Source organism: Balaenoptera physalus, assembly GCF_965194825.1.
Source record: "Balaenoptera physalus genome assembly, chromosome: 7".
Classification (NCBI taxonomy): domain Eukaryota; kingdom Metazoa; phylum Chordata; class Mammalia; order Artiodactyla; family Balaenopteridae; genus Balaenoptera; species Balaenoptera physalus.
This window is the reverse complement of record NC_138886.1, coordinates 120,739,019-120,755,229: the sequence shown is the minus strand read 5'-3', so window position 1 is coordinate 120,755,229 and position 16,211 is coordinate 120,739,019. Positions and strand designations below refer to the sequence as shown.

General features: G+C 44.4%; 1 protein-coding gene across 1 annotated transcript in view; it reads right to left on the bottom strand.

The window, feature by feature from the left end:
• Positions 1 to 386: 386 nt before the first annotated feature.
• The window catches only part of LOC309664077 (uncharacterized protein), a 45,799-nt gene continuing 29,974 nt past the window's right edge, over positions 387 to 16,211 (bottom strand). The window contains exon 5 of the mRNA XM_082469082.1: positions 387 to 1,045. Within this exon, the coding sequence (XP_082325208.1) occupies positions 963 to 1,045 (83 nt within the window). The 3' untranslated portion in view covers positions 387 to 962. The remainder of the gene's footprint in view (positions 1,046 to 16,211) is intronic.

The following is a 16,211-nucleotide window of genomic DNA, read 5'->3' as shown; positions in this document are numbered from 1 at the left end:
TTTTGTGGGGACACACTGAGCCCTTAACAGGGTGTTACTTGAAAATGCTGTTCTTGTCTAGTCTTGTTCTAATCAGAATAAAAATACATAAGCTCAAGCATGATTCTTGAAATATCAGAAGTAGATACCACCTTTTAAATATGTAGCAAACAGTTTCCTTTTCTTCTCTTAAATGATTAGTGATTTTTAGGGAAGGCAGAACAGCTCTTGGTAGCATTTTAGAAAATTTCTGGAAGTTTTGATTATCACAATGATTGGCAGGTGCTATTTTAAGGCATAGCAACTGATTATTTCTGTAGTAGCTACACACTGAACTACATTAAGAAAATTACAACTTTCTTTTTGTTTATATTTTATAACTAAAATACATATTATATTTTATAATTTATATTACAATTTATTATAATTTATAATTAGGGCATTATAATGGTTTTCTGAATTTGTAGGTAAACTACTTATGGATTTTATATCAGAATCGTGATGGTGGCATTACAAAATATTTGTTTTAAGAAGGCGTGTCGGGTTTGATAGGGTTGAGATTCTCTGCACCAGATGTTAAACTCCTAAGGGTCAGACTCTTTTCTTTCCCGAACTCTAAACCACAGGAGTGCACAAGAGGTGTTCAATGCATGGCTGTTAACTAAGGACATGCTTTCTACAGATCTTCTATTCTTACCATTGTGAAACTGCTGAAGAAGGAGAAATGTGAACAGCTCTGTGTCCCGGTGCTTTCACTGATGTCTGCATACCTTTGGGTAGTGTACTCTTCATTTTTTGGTTTTATTTATTTATTTATAAAATTTTTTATTTCTTTTTGGCTGCGCTGGGTCTTCGTTGCTGCACGCGGGCTTTCTCTAGTTGCGGCGAGCGGGGGCTACTCTTCGTTGCGGTGCGCGGGCTTCTCATTGCCAGCAAGTGCAGTTTCAAGCCTGTGGTGGCATATGCTCTGTAGTAAAATGGGGTCATGGTATGGTTTTCTCTCTCCGACTTGTGACATCTTCCGGTCTTCTCTTCGAGGATTTACAGTCTTGCTTTTCTCTTTTCCCTGGGAGTAAATGTTGAAGAATGAAACAAATGCATCAAAATCTGAAAATGGTCAGTGTAATACCACATCTAAGGCAGATAGAGGAACATGTCTCTCTTGCCCTAACAAAGATCGTTTTTCCCCTTCGTGGGACTGAGGTGATAAAGTTCATGACTCAGCGTGGGAACTGTCAGAACAAACAAAACAACTCTGCTTAAACACTATCCTCTCATTTACCTTCGAAGGTGATGAGGAAAATCATCGATATTCTGTGGCGGGACAATCAAACTAAGACAGAAAGAAGAAAAAAGAAGACGAATGACATGTGCCCTTTGGGCAGGCTTTTCCCAGTGTGCAATGTGCATCTGCATTATACATTAACCAGACCTCCTCAGAGCAGGAGGACGAAATCAACCTGTGAGAAAAAGTTGGCCCCTTTCTTCAGAGGCCAGCATTGTAATATTGTAATTCTATGATTAATATGTTTCTTTTTCATCTCATACAAGGGTACAAGGGGCCGCATTGACCAAAGGCTTGTCTGTACATGCATAATTGAAAAAAAAGAAAAAAGAAACTTTGTTGATTGAACTATGGATACAATGCTAACCTGTCAATATGATACACAGTTTCTTTGTCTCAAAAATGTATAAAACTGCATCTTTAATTCCCGATCAATGGAGCAGTTCTCAGAGCTTCTGAGAATCTGTTTCCCAGGTTATAATCCTCAGTTTGGCTCGAATAAAATTCTCTTTTCTTTCTTCTTAGCTTGATTGTTATTTGATTTCTCATCGACAAAGGGAATCACCAAATTCAGCCACCACAGTGCACACCAGCTCCCTGGGCCATATTTTGTTTCCTGTTGGTTTTCTCCCGGCTTCTTGCCAGACACTTTTAGAGGAAATTCTCAGATCCTGTCCTCAGACGACCTCCCACATTCAAAGACGCTTCCTCAGCTGAAAGACTTAGGCTCCTTATTCAAACTAATTCTAGCTTTCAGACAATCCAAAAGGCTGGCATTTGTTTTCCCGACTAGGAGAAGCTTTCTGCTTTGGGGCCAGAAAATCTATCTTGATTTCAATACCAGCAGCTAAAAAATGTGTGATACAAAGGGCATAAAACAAGCAGCAAATTTAAAGTAATATTTCTCACGGTTTGCGTGGCACCGAGGGTCTTTCATCTTATATTCACACCGAGCATTTCCATCTTTACAGAAGAATGTATGCATCCTGGTTTTCACTTCCCTCAATCCGTAGTCAGAATGTTCAGATTATGCTGCATTGAATATAATGCTCAGAAAGGATGTTCCATTTGTGTCCTGTTCCGAGCGGTTCCTGGAACCTCCAAGGAGTTCCACAGAAATTATCTTCACGGGTCCGCTGTCTCTTACTGTTCAAACCTTGGGCTTTGATTTTCCACGTGGGTTCTCTCGGGCGTGATTTTGGAAGGCAGATGACCTTAGGGTTGTAAGATGCCTCCAGATAGGCGGTGCTGGGCGCCCAGCAGCTTCAGAGACGGGAGGAGGTGGGAGCTGCCGAGAAGTGCCTTCTGTGTCCGCTTGGCTTCGGGCTCTTTCCTCCAACACTGTGTGTGAGGTTCGTCCCTGTTTCTGCGGTGCACAGTTGTGGGTGATGTCCTGTCTTTGCTGTGTGCGGGTCATTTTACACCTCCCCTCCGCCCCTTACTTTGGTTTCATCATCAAATCCTATCAATGGGATCTTCAAGTAGATCTAAAACCTGCGCCCCCTGCCCTCTCCTCACACACCACCCAGGCCCCGGCCATCCTGCCTGGATGTTGCATGGTCCTTGGGGAGTGTCCGCACTTCCAGCCCCGCTCCCCTCCTGTCCTGCCTGCTCAGGCGGCCAGCGTGGCCTTTCAAAGAGACCACAGTGCGTCAGGGTGATGCCCACTGCCCACCCACGGTCACGAAGCACCTGGCTTCGGCCTGATACTCCCCCCACCATTACGCGCTCCCAGTCTCTCAGGAGCCAAGCTCCACCCGCTTCTCCACGTGGGCACCTGTTATCTTTCCTCCTTAATCTGGCAAATTCCTACTCAGCCCTTTCTCAGAGAGACCGCCTTCCCTGACGCCCCCCGTCTACATCGAATAGGTCGTTTTCAAGGACAGTGATGGCCACGCCCCACGTTAAACAACGATTCTCGTCCCACTAGGCTGCGGCATCCCAGGGCCATGTCTGGTTTGCTTACTGCCTCTCAGCATCTGGTACAGTGCCCGGCAGGCAGCCCCCCACCCCCACAACCCCAAATATTTTTGGAATGAACAACTGATTAAAGTTTCAGGGACATCACATTGTGTACCAGGAAATGTATTCAGGGGACTTCCCTTTAAACCTTTATGATCTGAAGCTTTGCAGCTGAAAATGGGTAGATTGGGCATCAGGAATTCTGAGCACCGTGCAGCTCAGTCAGTGCCTGAAGGCAACAATCCCCTTCGTGAGCTGCTCTGGCCAAAGCATTCTCGAGAAACACAGCCCCTGAATTAGAAGCAGCATGAACGCGATGCCAGAGTCCCAGCCTGGAACTGGAACGCTGATTCCATCCACACACGCTGCAGCCACAGGCAACAACATCCGTCCCAGCCCCTGGCTGCTTGCCCACCACTGTAGCAAATATATAATTTATTAAGAAAATGTGCAGTGAATAAAATGACCTAAGAAGCTGACCAAACTCTGAGCTGCCAATGGCTGTTTAGGCCACAAGAGGGAGCTGTTTAAATTCCTGTTAAACATAAAGAAAAAAATTGAAAGAGAAGAAATTGGCAATCATAAGGTTGGCCAGATGGACACCTATTTATATGATGTTGACTCCGGAATTCCATTTATTTTTTAAGCTACAAAAATTCCAATTCTTTTTGTCTGCAAAGTAATTTGCATTTTAAATAGTGTTATTAAAGGCAGAGAATTGTTTTTCCCTTAAAATCTAATTTTAAGTCTAATTTAACTAGTATGAGGAAGTGTAAGTATTCAGTGAAGGGACAAAGAGATGAAAATTCCTTTCGAAATGAATCTTTTTTTTCTAAATCCTTTTTTTCTGAAACAGCCTCAGGGGTGATATAAGCTTTCTTTAAAAAGTTACTGTTTCAAGACACAGACTCACAGACATAGAGAACAGACTTGTGGTTGCCAAGGGGGAGGGGGGTGGGGGAGGGATGGAGTGGGAGTTTGGGGTTCGCAGATGCAAACTATTACATATAGGATGGATAAACAACAAGGTCCTACTGTACAGCACAGGGAACTATATTCAATATCCTGGGATAAACCATAATGGAAAAGAATATGAAAAAGAATGTACATATATGTATAACTGAATCACTTTGCTGTACACCTGAAACTAACACAACACTGTAAATCAACTATACTTCATTAAAAAAAGTTACTGTTTCTTTCACTAGTTAGCCTGTAAGATTTCAAATATCTAAATATCTGTGCCAATCATCAGATTTTTAAAAGAAATGTATAGCCTATGGCTTGAGAATTTATTAAGAACACTGAGTCTAATCACCGATGTGTTTACATACCACGAGTTAATTTATAGTAGCTCCGTCTGCCAGCCTTCCTGGTCACCCCAAGGACATGGGTGAGTTGTTGAAAGGGCCTGACCCAAGGGCAGAAGGAGGCTTTTCTGAGAAGCTAGTGAGAGGGCACACGGGGGCTTTGATGGAGTCAAATGACCCGTGAGGATAACACCACACGGGGAGTGTCATGCGGTCCAGGCTCTGTGCTGGGAACTTCACGTGGACCAGCCAGTCTGTCCTGCACAGAGATGTGTGGAAGCCACGGTTATGTTTCAGTTTGGGGATGGGAAAACTGAGGCTCAGAGAGAAAGCCTGAGTGTCTTGTATTGAGTCAGGGGGCCACGATTTGAACCCCCCTCCAGGGGGAGGCCCTTGAATGGAATTCTACTCAACTGGCCAGTCTGAGTGTGGGTCAGATCACCGGGCCCCGGGTAACGTGCTTCTTCCTTATAACGGGCCAAGGATGTACATCGTCACCCTATTGAGAACACCAGGATTTGGCCAAGATTCTCTTCTTCCCCTAAAATGTTTTGCCCTAAGAGGGAAAGAGGAAAGCTTTTATAGTGTCTCAAGGGCAGCTATTTCTGGGATGATTGTCAGCAAATAGTAAATGTGGTAAAGATGCTGGTTTTCTGCTGACTCACCTGGGTGATGTCAAGCCTTGTGGGAACACAGAGAAACTCATCTGAATCATGATGAACACACACCATTTCATGTTCGAGAGAGGTCATCGAAAATGCTCTAAGCACATGACTTTTAAAAATTCCTACACTCTTCCTGTAGTTGTCTAGAGCCTGAGCGTGTGTTCTGAGTAAACACTCAGACACGTGCTGCGAGCAGACATCAAAAGATCATCTTCCTGGCTCGGGGTGGGAACAGGGGTGGGAATGGTGGTGAGGGGGCGGGAAAGACCTCTTGCTACTGACTGTCTACTGTCTGCCTGCATTTTCTCCTGACCCTGCTCTCATCCCTACTCCTAGCTGGCCTCCTTTAAATACTTGGAGAACATTGCTGGTTTTTCTTATCAGAGTACCTAGGAGAAAATGGCATTCCTGAATATAAAAATAAATGACCCGTTTCTTATCCTTTCTTTTTTTAAAACGTCTCCTCACGTCTTTACTCAAGTTTTTATGAACCAGGCACAGAGTGTGAATGAATTTTAAGAAGGACTGACAATCGTAGTGCCTTGGGATGCCTGTTTTCTGTCGTTAATGCAGGGTCAAGCCCGCTTGCCTTTTCATTCCAGCGGTTGACCAAAGTCCAGCATCAGGACTGGGACATGATTCTGCCCTTAGAAGCATGTATTCAAATATGGCAGCAGATTTGAAAAGGTTCTCTGGAATTAGACAGGCTGAGGCTCAACGCTCAGGCAACCCTTCCCCACAGGGTCGCCTGTTTAAGTATAGGCTATTCAGGACTTCCCTGGCGGTCCAGTGGTTAAGACTCCGTGTTTCCAATGCAGGGGGTGCAGGTTCGATCCCTGGTGGGGGAACTAAGATCCCACATGCCATGTGGCACAGCCAAAAAATTAAAAAAAAAAAATACAGGCTGTTCAATCCAATTTGAATTTTGGATAAACAACAAATAATTCTTTTCGTAAAAGTATATCCCAAGTATTACATGGGAGATACTTGCACTTAAAATAATTCATTGTTCATCTGAAATTCACATTGAACTGGGTGTCTTGTGTATGTATTTGCCGAGTCTGGCAGCCCTTCTCCCTGCCTCACTGATCCTGGAGCTTCGTGGTTGAGGACAGGCCCTGGAACCAGATGGGATCCTGCCAGCTGTGTGGACTTCAGCAAACTACTTGGCTTCTCTGTGCTTAGTTTTCCTATCTGTAAAATGGGGACAATAATAGAATCCCCCACCTCAGAGTTCTGTTGTCAGGATGAAACAAACTAATGCATCAAAGCACTTAGTAATCAAGGTGATGCTCAACAAATGTTAGCTGTTATTATTCCTATTACTTTTAGAGATGGTCTAAAATGCGGACAGGACCAACTCCTCGGTCCTACTAGAGTGGTCAGACTAGAGCCCTCCTGTGCTCCTATTTCCAGGAAAGGCCAGAGAGGGGAAAAGAAGGCTGAGCACCTCATGTTTGGGCTCAGCTTTGTCTAGAGAGGAAGCAAGACGGGGATGAAGATCAAGGCCAAACATGAAAGTACCTGCCCCTCAGACACTGAGAGAGCCCCAAGGTTAGAGCCAGAAGACACTGGAACCAGGATAAGGCGTGGATCTAACACACCTGATACCATCTGTCAGTTTATAGGCAAGGAAACCAGAGCCCTGGGCAGGTTGGTGACTTCCACAAGGCCGTGGGTCCGGGTAGTGATGGATCTGGAGCTAGCACCCTGTCCCCTCGTCTCCCTGGCTGCTGTCGATTTTGTAAGGTGACTATTGCCATCCTCACAGGTGCCAGCTGACATCCGCTGAGCACTTACACCTGTCGGAGGGGAGGACAGGGAGGGAGGACACAGCCCTGAGGAGCTGGGAGTCACTCCAGGAAGTGGAAATGGTTGGGACTGCGCTTCAATTGCCCAAACATTTTAGGAGTCAGGGTGTGCGCTGTGTATGAGTGTGCACGTGTGGGTGATGGGCGACCCAGGAGGACCTTGGGACCGGGAGCGTTTCAGTGGCCACCATACAAGGTTAAAAAAAGCCTAAGATGTGATTCCTGCCCCTCTAGTATTTATAACCCACCTGAGGGAGAGCCGTGACTCGCCCTGTTAGAGGCAACCAGCGCACTTGGTGTTTTAGAAGCGGAAGTGTAGCCCACTTTTCTGACCCTTGGGAGAACCAGCTTCTGTGAGTCTCTCCAGTGAGGAACACTCTTTTGTCTCAGGAGGCGGGCATGTGTGGCTCCTAAGGAGACCAGGAGTCTTACACATATAGCCTCCTATTTAATAGAAGATAAAACACCAGTGGCCTACACTTTTTTAGCAGTTTAAAATTTTCATCCAGAAATTGCTGTCATAATGCTTTTACCAGGAACATGCTGCAAAATATTTTTTTCCAGTGGCATTAGAGTCACAATTCTCAGTTTTTCTTTTCCTGACAATTTTCAGATGTCTGCCCTTTTCTCTCTCCTGTCTTCCACGGCCAAGCATTTATTTTGTAATAGGACCCTTCAGTATCACCTTAATAATAGTCGAAGATGCCATGCTGGGTGCTGTTTCCCAGAGATGAGAAAGACACAGCTTTCCCTGATGGAGCAGGTGAGCCAGGGGGGGCAGGACAGCAGCAGAGGGGGAGGGGCGGAGGGGGTGGGACCGGTGTGAACAGTGCCCTGAGAGAGGTACCAAACATGCCACGTGAACCGGGGATTAAGTCCACTTTGGGGCAGCCTTGAGGGAAGAAAGGGAGGAATTGGGAAAGATGGTGTGTAAAAGACAGCATTGACATTGGTCCTTGAAGCATAAGAGGCAGGATGTTCCAAGGCTGAGAAGTGTAGAAGAATCAGGAAAGAATGGACAGCCCCGTTTGGCTGAAAAGTAGGTTATTCTAGGGAACTGGTGGACGTAAGACCGAGAAAACGCTCTGAGAGAATTTTGTTTGAGGAGGAGTTTGGGTTTCAGTCGATGGGCAACGGGGAAGCCTCGACCATGGCTCAGCAGAGGAGCCACAGGTCAAATAACGACCGTGGTTTTGCTACCAGGCACTTCTGTTAGAAAGAAACAAACTGCAAACCTGCTGGCTGCCCCAGAGATCGTGCTCACACCGAGGACCACTCAGCTGTGCTGCTGAACTGGCTGCACCGTATCTCCTGCACTTTCTTTTTTTTATTTTTTAATTTTTATTTAAAAAATTAAAAAAATTGAAGCATAGTTGATTTATAATGTTGTGTCCGTTTCAGGTGTACAGCAAAGTGGCTCAGTTATACATACATATATATATATTCTTCTTCAGATTCTTTTCCATTATAGATTATTATAAGATATTGAAGGGACTTCCCTGGCGGTCCCGTGGTTAGGACTTCATGCTTCCATTGCAGGGGCACTGGTTTGATCCCTGGCTGGGGAACTAAGATCCCGCAAGCCGAGCAGCCAATCCATCAATCAATAAATTGAATATAGTTCTCTGTGCTGTACAGTAGGTCCTTGTTCATTTATTTTATATATAGTAGTGTGTATATGTTAACCCCAAACTCCTATTTTAGTCCTCTCCCTTTCCCCTCTGGTAACCATAAATTTGTTTTCTATGTCTGTGAGTCTGTTTCTGTTTTGTAAATAAGTTCATTTGTATCATTTTCTTAGATTCCACATATAAGTGATATAAGTGCTATGGTATTTGTCTTTGTCTGACTTGCTTCACTTAGTATGATAATCTCTAGGACCATCCGTATTGCTGCAAATGGCATTATTTCCTTCTTCTTTTATGGCTGCACTTTCTACATGAATCCTGTTGTATCGGCGGTATGAGGGCTGCAAAGCACTACTTCGAGAATCGTCAGGAGAAGACAGGCAGCAACGTGGACGCATCTCACAGGAAGTGTGCTAAGTGACGGAAGCCAGAGTCAAAAGATGACATACTGTGCGAACCCATTTACACGACATTCTGAAAAAGCCAGGACAGCAGAGGTAGAGACCAGACCAGTGGTCCCCAGGGGTTGGGGTGGGGAGAGGGTCTGACGTCAAAGGGTCAACGTGAAGGACTTCTTTGGGGTGATGGAGTCATGCTGTTTCCTGCCTGTGGTGGTTAGAAGAATCTCTGCATAAGTTATAGCTCAGAGAACTGGAGACATTTTACTGTAGGTACATTTAAAACATAAATAAATATGAAAAAGCAGGTTAATTATGTTCAGTTTTCTGGAAATAATATTTTTAGTTATCCAATTTTTCAAGAAAATTCTTGGTAAATTCTTTGTAGTGCATATGGCAAGTCTGCATGTAAAAATTAATGTATAAATAATTATATAGCACTATATAATTATATATTATTTAATATATATTTAATTAATCAGAATTAATTATCTAACTATGGCTATCAGAAAAAACTTGCTATACATTCTCAAATGTCTGGGAACTTTATTAAAGATTGCGCTGGCCCTCATGTATTAAACAGATGACACCTATGAGGGAATATTGTGTTTTTTTAATATTTAAAGATTTTTTTACAAATTCTTCTTCCAATCTTGTTTATGTTAGAAATTTGCATAATAATCTTTTTGATTATAATCATATTAAATGAAAATCTCAGATCAGATTGGATCTCATAGATTTTGACTTAGTGGTGACTTAAATGAAGTTTGTTTGTGAAGTCTGGTTGTTATAAATACTTTTCTCTCACTAGAGAATCTCTATAATAGCTGGCCATGTTTTCAAAGTATAGCTACTACAGCACATAATCCAAATTAAAGGTTCAACCTATGTTATCAGTGCGTGGAGGACGGAAAGTAAAGGGCTTTGCTGTTTATTACAGCTCAGGATCAGAAGGGGGGCTGACCCTGTTACAGATTAGAAGTTCCAAAATGATTTCCTTCTTTTTCCTTTGAAGCCTCTTTCCACTTACCCTAACTTCACTCTGTGTCTTTGACTAAAATAGCGGTTGGCAACAAAATAACACATTCCCTTTTAACTTAAACCTGTGTTTACTTCCTAGAATAATTGGCTCCAGGATCTGAGCTCAGTGCTCCTCAAAGCCACCATGATCACAGCCTGCATGTTTACAGGGGTGGCGCTTCCCGCCAGAGAGAGGGCCCCAATCAAATCCAACTTCTCTGAGAGCCACGGGGCTGCAGCCACAAACCACATAAAGTCTGGTGGCATGGGATGGAGTGAACAATTTGGGTGTCCATTGAGGTTTTTATTTTTGTTCTCATGAATGACTGTCACTGAGGATAAAAGGAAATTATATGTTGTGAGGGCTATTTTTTAAATCAGTAAAAGTAGGTTGTCGAGGTTTAACATCCTTAAATGTTCCAGGGCACTGCCTTCATCAGATGCAATTTAACATCTTCCCTTGTAAGTTTTACTGGGTTGGCCAAAAAGTTCATTCCGGTTTTTCCGTAACATCTTACGGAAAATCCCGAACGAACTTTTTTGGCCAGCCCCATACTTCTGATGCACAGTTCCTATCTCTGCCCCACTGTCACTGGGCAGAGCTCTCCCCAAGCTTTCGCTGTGTTCTGGCTGCCCTTGCTTTCACCCCTTCATCTACACCGCTGCAGAGCTCACTGACAAGCAGGTGTATTTAAAATTCTTGAGTGGATCCTTTCTGTTCTCAGGATAAAATCCAGAATCCTCAACAGGACTGAAAAGGCCGGCATGGTCTGGCCCTTGCGCACTCTGGCAGCTGCCCTCCTACTGCTTCGCCGTGGTTTTCCTTCCTTAGAGCCTTGGCTCAAGCTCCCTCTGCCTGGACCCCTCTTCCCCACCCAGGTCTCCGATCCCTGTCTGAGCATCCATTCCCAGAGGCAACCTCCCTGAACTCCCAAGCTGTCACCCCTTCTTGGTATAAACATCTTCCATTTCCCCTTAGTAGCAACTGTCAAAATTGTAGTTGAGCAATTACTTATGAAATTATTTGTTGATTGTCTTCTCTGATGGAATTGGCCCCTGTGCTTCCAGGGAACATTTCTGGCTTGTGTTCTTGTGTTTCTCCAATGCCCAGTCAAGTGCCTTGTTCATAACAGTTGTGCCATGAACATTTGTTGAGCAAATAATTGAAAATCCAAGGCAACCATAAGTTGACTATCGAATGAGTCGAGTGGTGAAATGGGAAGGGGTACAGGTTGATTCCAGCCTGCGAATCCATGGGTCTCAAATCTCCCTGTGCACAGGGTTACCTCGGGAGCTTCCCGAACAAGCAGCTTCCCTGACTCCACTCTCAGAAACACTGATTTCATACATTTGGGGCAGCGGCCAGGAGTCCGCACGTGTAATGTGCATCCTGGGTGACGTGATGCAGGTGTTCGAGGATAGTCTTCGAGAAGCGCTGCTGTGAGTTGAGCTGCACGTAAAACCAGCCCAAAGTTATAACAAGTGCATTTGTGGAAGCGATTTGGACATGGTGATCAAATTCAACTAGCTACCTTGGTAACAGGCTTGCAACCTTAACAAAAGCTAAAAAAGAAACCCTTTATAATCAAGTAGTAATTAAGATGTGGAAATAATTGGAAAGTTATTCATTATAAAATTGGGCTAGAATTCTGCATCTGAACAATAAACAGGCCAAGGGGCCTGATGTGGTTCAAAGTAAACCAATGTCGATGCATATAATAGAAGGTGTCAGTTATGATGACAAAAGACTGATGTTTCCAAATTAATCCTTTACAGAAAACCCAAGTCCTTTCCTCCCCTAACCCCCAACAGCATGAGTAGCAGAGCTGTACACAGTTCTCTTGGGCATCTGTCAGTTTCGTGTTTCCTGTCATTTCTGGCACATACATCTTTTGGGGGCAGGGTGGTGGTGGTTTTATACATCTTCTAGTGTGATTACCCAATTTCACCTAATTTCACACCAGGTTGACAGTGACTCAGAATCACTGTGAAGAGAAAAACACCCAGAAGCAAAAGATTACGGTTTTCACCCTTTAACTTTGTTCCATTTGGGGTAAAACCCAAGGCTGATGGGACTTTCCGGGGTTTTGTTTCAATGGGATAACAGAATGTGAAGAGCAGACCAAGGGACCATCTGCTTCTGAAGGTCTGCTTCTTCATTACGTGTTTTGTTAGAGGTGCCATAAATGCACTTTCTCTCATGCATTTTTGAGAACTTTTTACATTGTAGCCATCTGGGCTACAATGCACTTTCTCTCATGCATTTTTGAGAACTTTTTACATTGTAGCCATCTGGGCAAATTACCACCCTATTTAAATTAAGCATCCTTAAAGAGATCAATTCACAGTCTCTGAGCTAAATTCCACGTAGCAATTAATGCCTGAGAGATTTCTCGAGAGCTCCCGGCTTTGTCAGTGCTGAGTACTAACGATCCTATTCCAGGACTCAGCATCCAATTTGCGTTACAGAGCCTGCTGTCTGCAGGTTGGGTTAGAATCTGTTAGAAGAACATGAATGACATAAAGGACATGCTTGGATTGTCATTGTGAATATCTCTGCTCTGTAATACATTTGCATTTAAGGCTTTGGATTCTGAGATAACACATTTGTTTAGAAAATCTTTGCTCATCTTTGCTAATCTTTTGGACTTCTCTATCAATGCCCCTGTAGAACAGTAACGTTTTTTGGTGGAAATAGCCTTTGCATTTCATTGAGTCTTTTCAATACCAGGATCTCTTTCATTTAGTTGGACACCTGCCTTGAAATGAAGTTGTCACTGGACATGATCAACTGCTATCCTCAAAGTGTCCAGGTGTCAATTTATCCATAATGATCCTTCATTTAACAGCTGCGTTTTGGTATTAACGACAGTGTGAAAGTCGTTGGGGGAAAAATCTGGCAAGACCTGGCGTTCACCTGGGAAAGATCCAGGCCTAGGAAGATAAATTTCCCGTGTACTCTGCCACTGAGACCAAACTGTGTCATCCCCAGGGCCATGGCAGCCCTCTGGAATCCTGAGTCCTTCCCGTTTGAGAGAGAGACCAAAAGCTGGGCAGTGGTGGTGGTGGGAATAAGCATGGTTCTCGCACACTACAGGACCTATATCTGGCACAGGTGTGAGACTCTTACCACAAACCAGCCTCCTGTGGGTGGACCTGCTTAAGAAACTGGGTCTCGGAGAGTGAAAGACATCAGGCTTGCTCGGATGAATTTTGCTAGCAGGGAGCTGTCCAGGGTGCTGACCCTGTAGACCTGAACCTCTGTAGTCCTTTTGCTGCCCTGCTTGCCCAGCACTCGACAATTGGTCAGAAAGGAGGCAGTGCCTACTGCCTGAATCAAGTTCTGTCCTGTTGGCCTGGTCTGACCCAGGCTGACCTGGCCTGGCCTAACCTCTGCCCTGCCTGACCTGTGCCTGTTGGAGCTGGGACACCGTCCACTGTGACAGCTACCCTAGTTTTGCCCTAAATCAATGGCTCCCAAACCTGGCTCTGACCAGAGTTGTGAATATCATGAATCAGAGTGTCTGGGAGCAGGTCTAGGAATCTGAGGGTCACTGTCTTGGAATAACTTCTTGGTTCCTTTACCATGTTTCCTTTCAGTACTGGGTCTAATTCCTCTTGTCTATCTCTTTCACTGAATGGAAAGTAAGTTGTAGTACCTAAATTTTTCAGAGGGGTTATTGAGGAAAAGTGTGTTGAAAAACCCATGCCCTGTGGGTTTGGAGTCTGAGGTTCCTAAGAAGATTCAAAATAAAACTACCATATGATCCATCAATCCTACTTTTGGGTATTTATCCAAAAGAATTGAAAGCAGAATTCTGAAGGGATCTTAGCACTCCCATGTTCCTTGCAGCCTTATTTACAATAGCCAAGCTATGAAAACAACCTAAATGTCCATCAAGGATGAATGAATAAAGAAAATGTGGGGACTTCCCTGGTAGTCCAGTGGCCAGGACTCCGTGCTCCCAATGCAGGGGGCCTGGGTTCGATCCCTGGTCAGAGAACTAGATCCTGCATGCATGCCACAACTAAGAGCCTGCATGATGCAACTAAGAGCCTGCAAGCCGCAACTAAAGATCCTGCATGCAGCAACGAAGATCCCATGTGCCGCAACTAAGACCCGGCACAGCCAAAGAAAGAAAGAAATAATTTTTAAAAATTATTTTAAAAAAGGGGGGCTTCCCTGGTGGCGCAGTGGTTGAGAATCTGCCTGCTAATGCAGGGGACACGGGTTCGAGCCCTGGTCTGGGAAGATCCCACATGCCGCGGAGCAACTAAGCCCGTGAGCCACAACTACTGAGCCTGCGCATCTGGAGCCTGTGCCCCGCAACAAGAGAGGCCGCGATAGTGAGAAGGCCCGCGCACCGCAATGAAGAGTGGCCCCCGCTTGCCACAACTGGAGAAAGCCCTCGCACAGAAACGAAGACCCAACACAGCCAAAAATAGATGAATAAATAAATAAATAAAGTAGCTATTAATTAAAAAAAAATTATTAAAAAAAGAAAATGTGGTATTTACACACACGACTGAATATTATTCAGCCTTATAAAACAGGAAGTTCTGACATGCGCTACACTGTGGATGAACCTTGAGGACATGATGCTAAGTGAAATAGACCAGTTCCAAAAAGCCAAGTGCTCTATGATTCCACTTATATGAGGGATCTAATGTGGTCAATCTCAAAGAAACAGAAGGCAGGACGGAGGTTGCCAGGGATAGTGGGAGCGGGGTGGGGAGTTGCTGTTTAACGGGTACAGAGTTTCAGTTTTGCAAGAAGGAAAAGTCCTGGAGGTCTGCAGTACAACAATGTGACTACCGTTAGCACCACTGAACGTTGAAATATGGTTAAGACAGTGACTTTTATTTTACATGTTTTGCAATATTTAAAAAGATTAAAAAGAAACCACCCCCCATACTCTGGCAAATACTATATTTTGGGACAATTCAGTTCAAGGTAGAAATGAATAAATTGATAACTGGATCCACGTATTTGCTAGACTCTAGTTACCTCGGATTTCATAGGATTGCTACATTTTATTTCTCTCTCTCGGCCCAGATTTTATTTAACACTTCTGCTCATAGTATCTGGGTTTGAGTGTGGCTGCTTTATAGAAAAGGATATTCTTGAAATGATTTTTTATCCATATCTATATCAGACCTTAGGGAATACTAGAGGACTCTTTTCTCTGGGTCACACTTCTAATTAAATTGGTTTAGGGACTTCCCTGGTGGCGCAGTGGTTAGGAATCGGCCAGCCAATGCCGGGGACACGGGTTCAAGCCCTGGTCCGGGAAGATCCCACGTGCTGCGGAGCAACTAAGCCCGTGCGCCACAACTACTGAGCCTGCACTCTAGAGCCCGCGAGCCACAGCTACTGAGCCCGCGTGCCACAACTACTGAAGCCCGCGTGCCTAGAGCCTGTGCTCCACAAAAAGAGAAACCACATAATGAGACGCCTGCATGCAGCAATGAAAACCCAACGAAGCCAAAAATAAATAAATTTATTTTTTAAAAATTGGTTTAAATTTTGTTGATATTATTTGGTTTCACTGAAACATATTTAATTCCCAGTCTAAGTGCTGGAAATCTGTAGAACTGAAAGAGTTTTAGCAGCAGAAAGTAAAGTTCACTGGGTCACGATTAACCACTAATGTTTGACATGTAAGTGAATGCAACAGGAAAAACTGTTTTAGCAACAACTGCTCAAAAAAACCAACCTAACTTTCCCTTTGGAGTGTCTGGGGAAATCCGCATATTCCTGACCAGATCTGACCCCTTTTTCCCCACTAGGCCTGCCTTACAAGCCATATAAACCTTTGGTTTGGCTTTGCTACTGCTCAGAGCTATTGGATAAATAGCTCTTGCGGAAATAGCCTGAGTGATCCCATCTCGAAGATGAAGAGAAAACCAAGTTCTCTGTCCACCTACCCAGCACCTGTGGCAACGTCAGGCTTCTGTTCAAGGACAACCAGAGGAGGCTGGTAGAGGAACCAGCCTGGAGGAGAACACACGCTCTAAACTCAGGAGGACCAGGGCAGGTGGCCAGCAGCTGAAGCATCAGGAGAAGCACGTCCAACCCCCAGGCTTCCCAGAGCCACGTTCGTCCTGGCCAAAGCTGGTCAGCTCTAGTTGCTCCTTACTCAGGCCCATTCA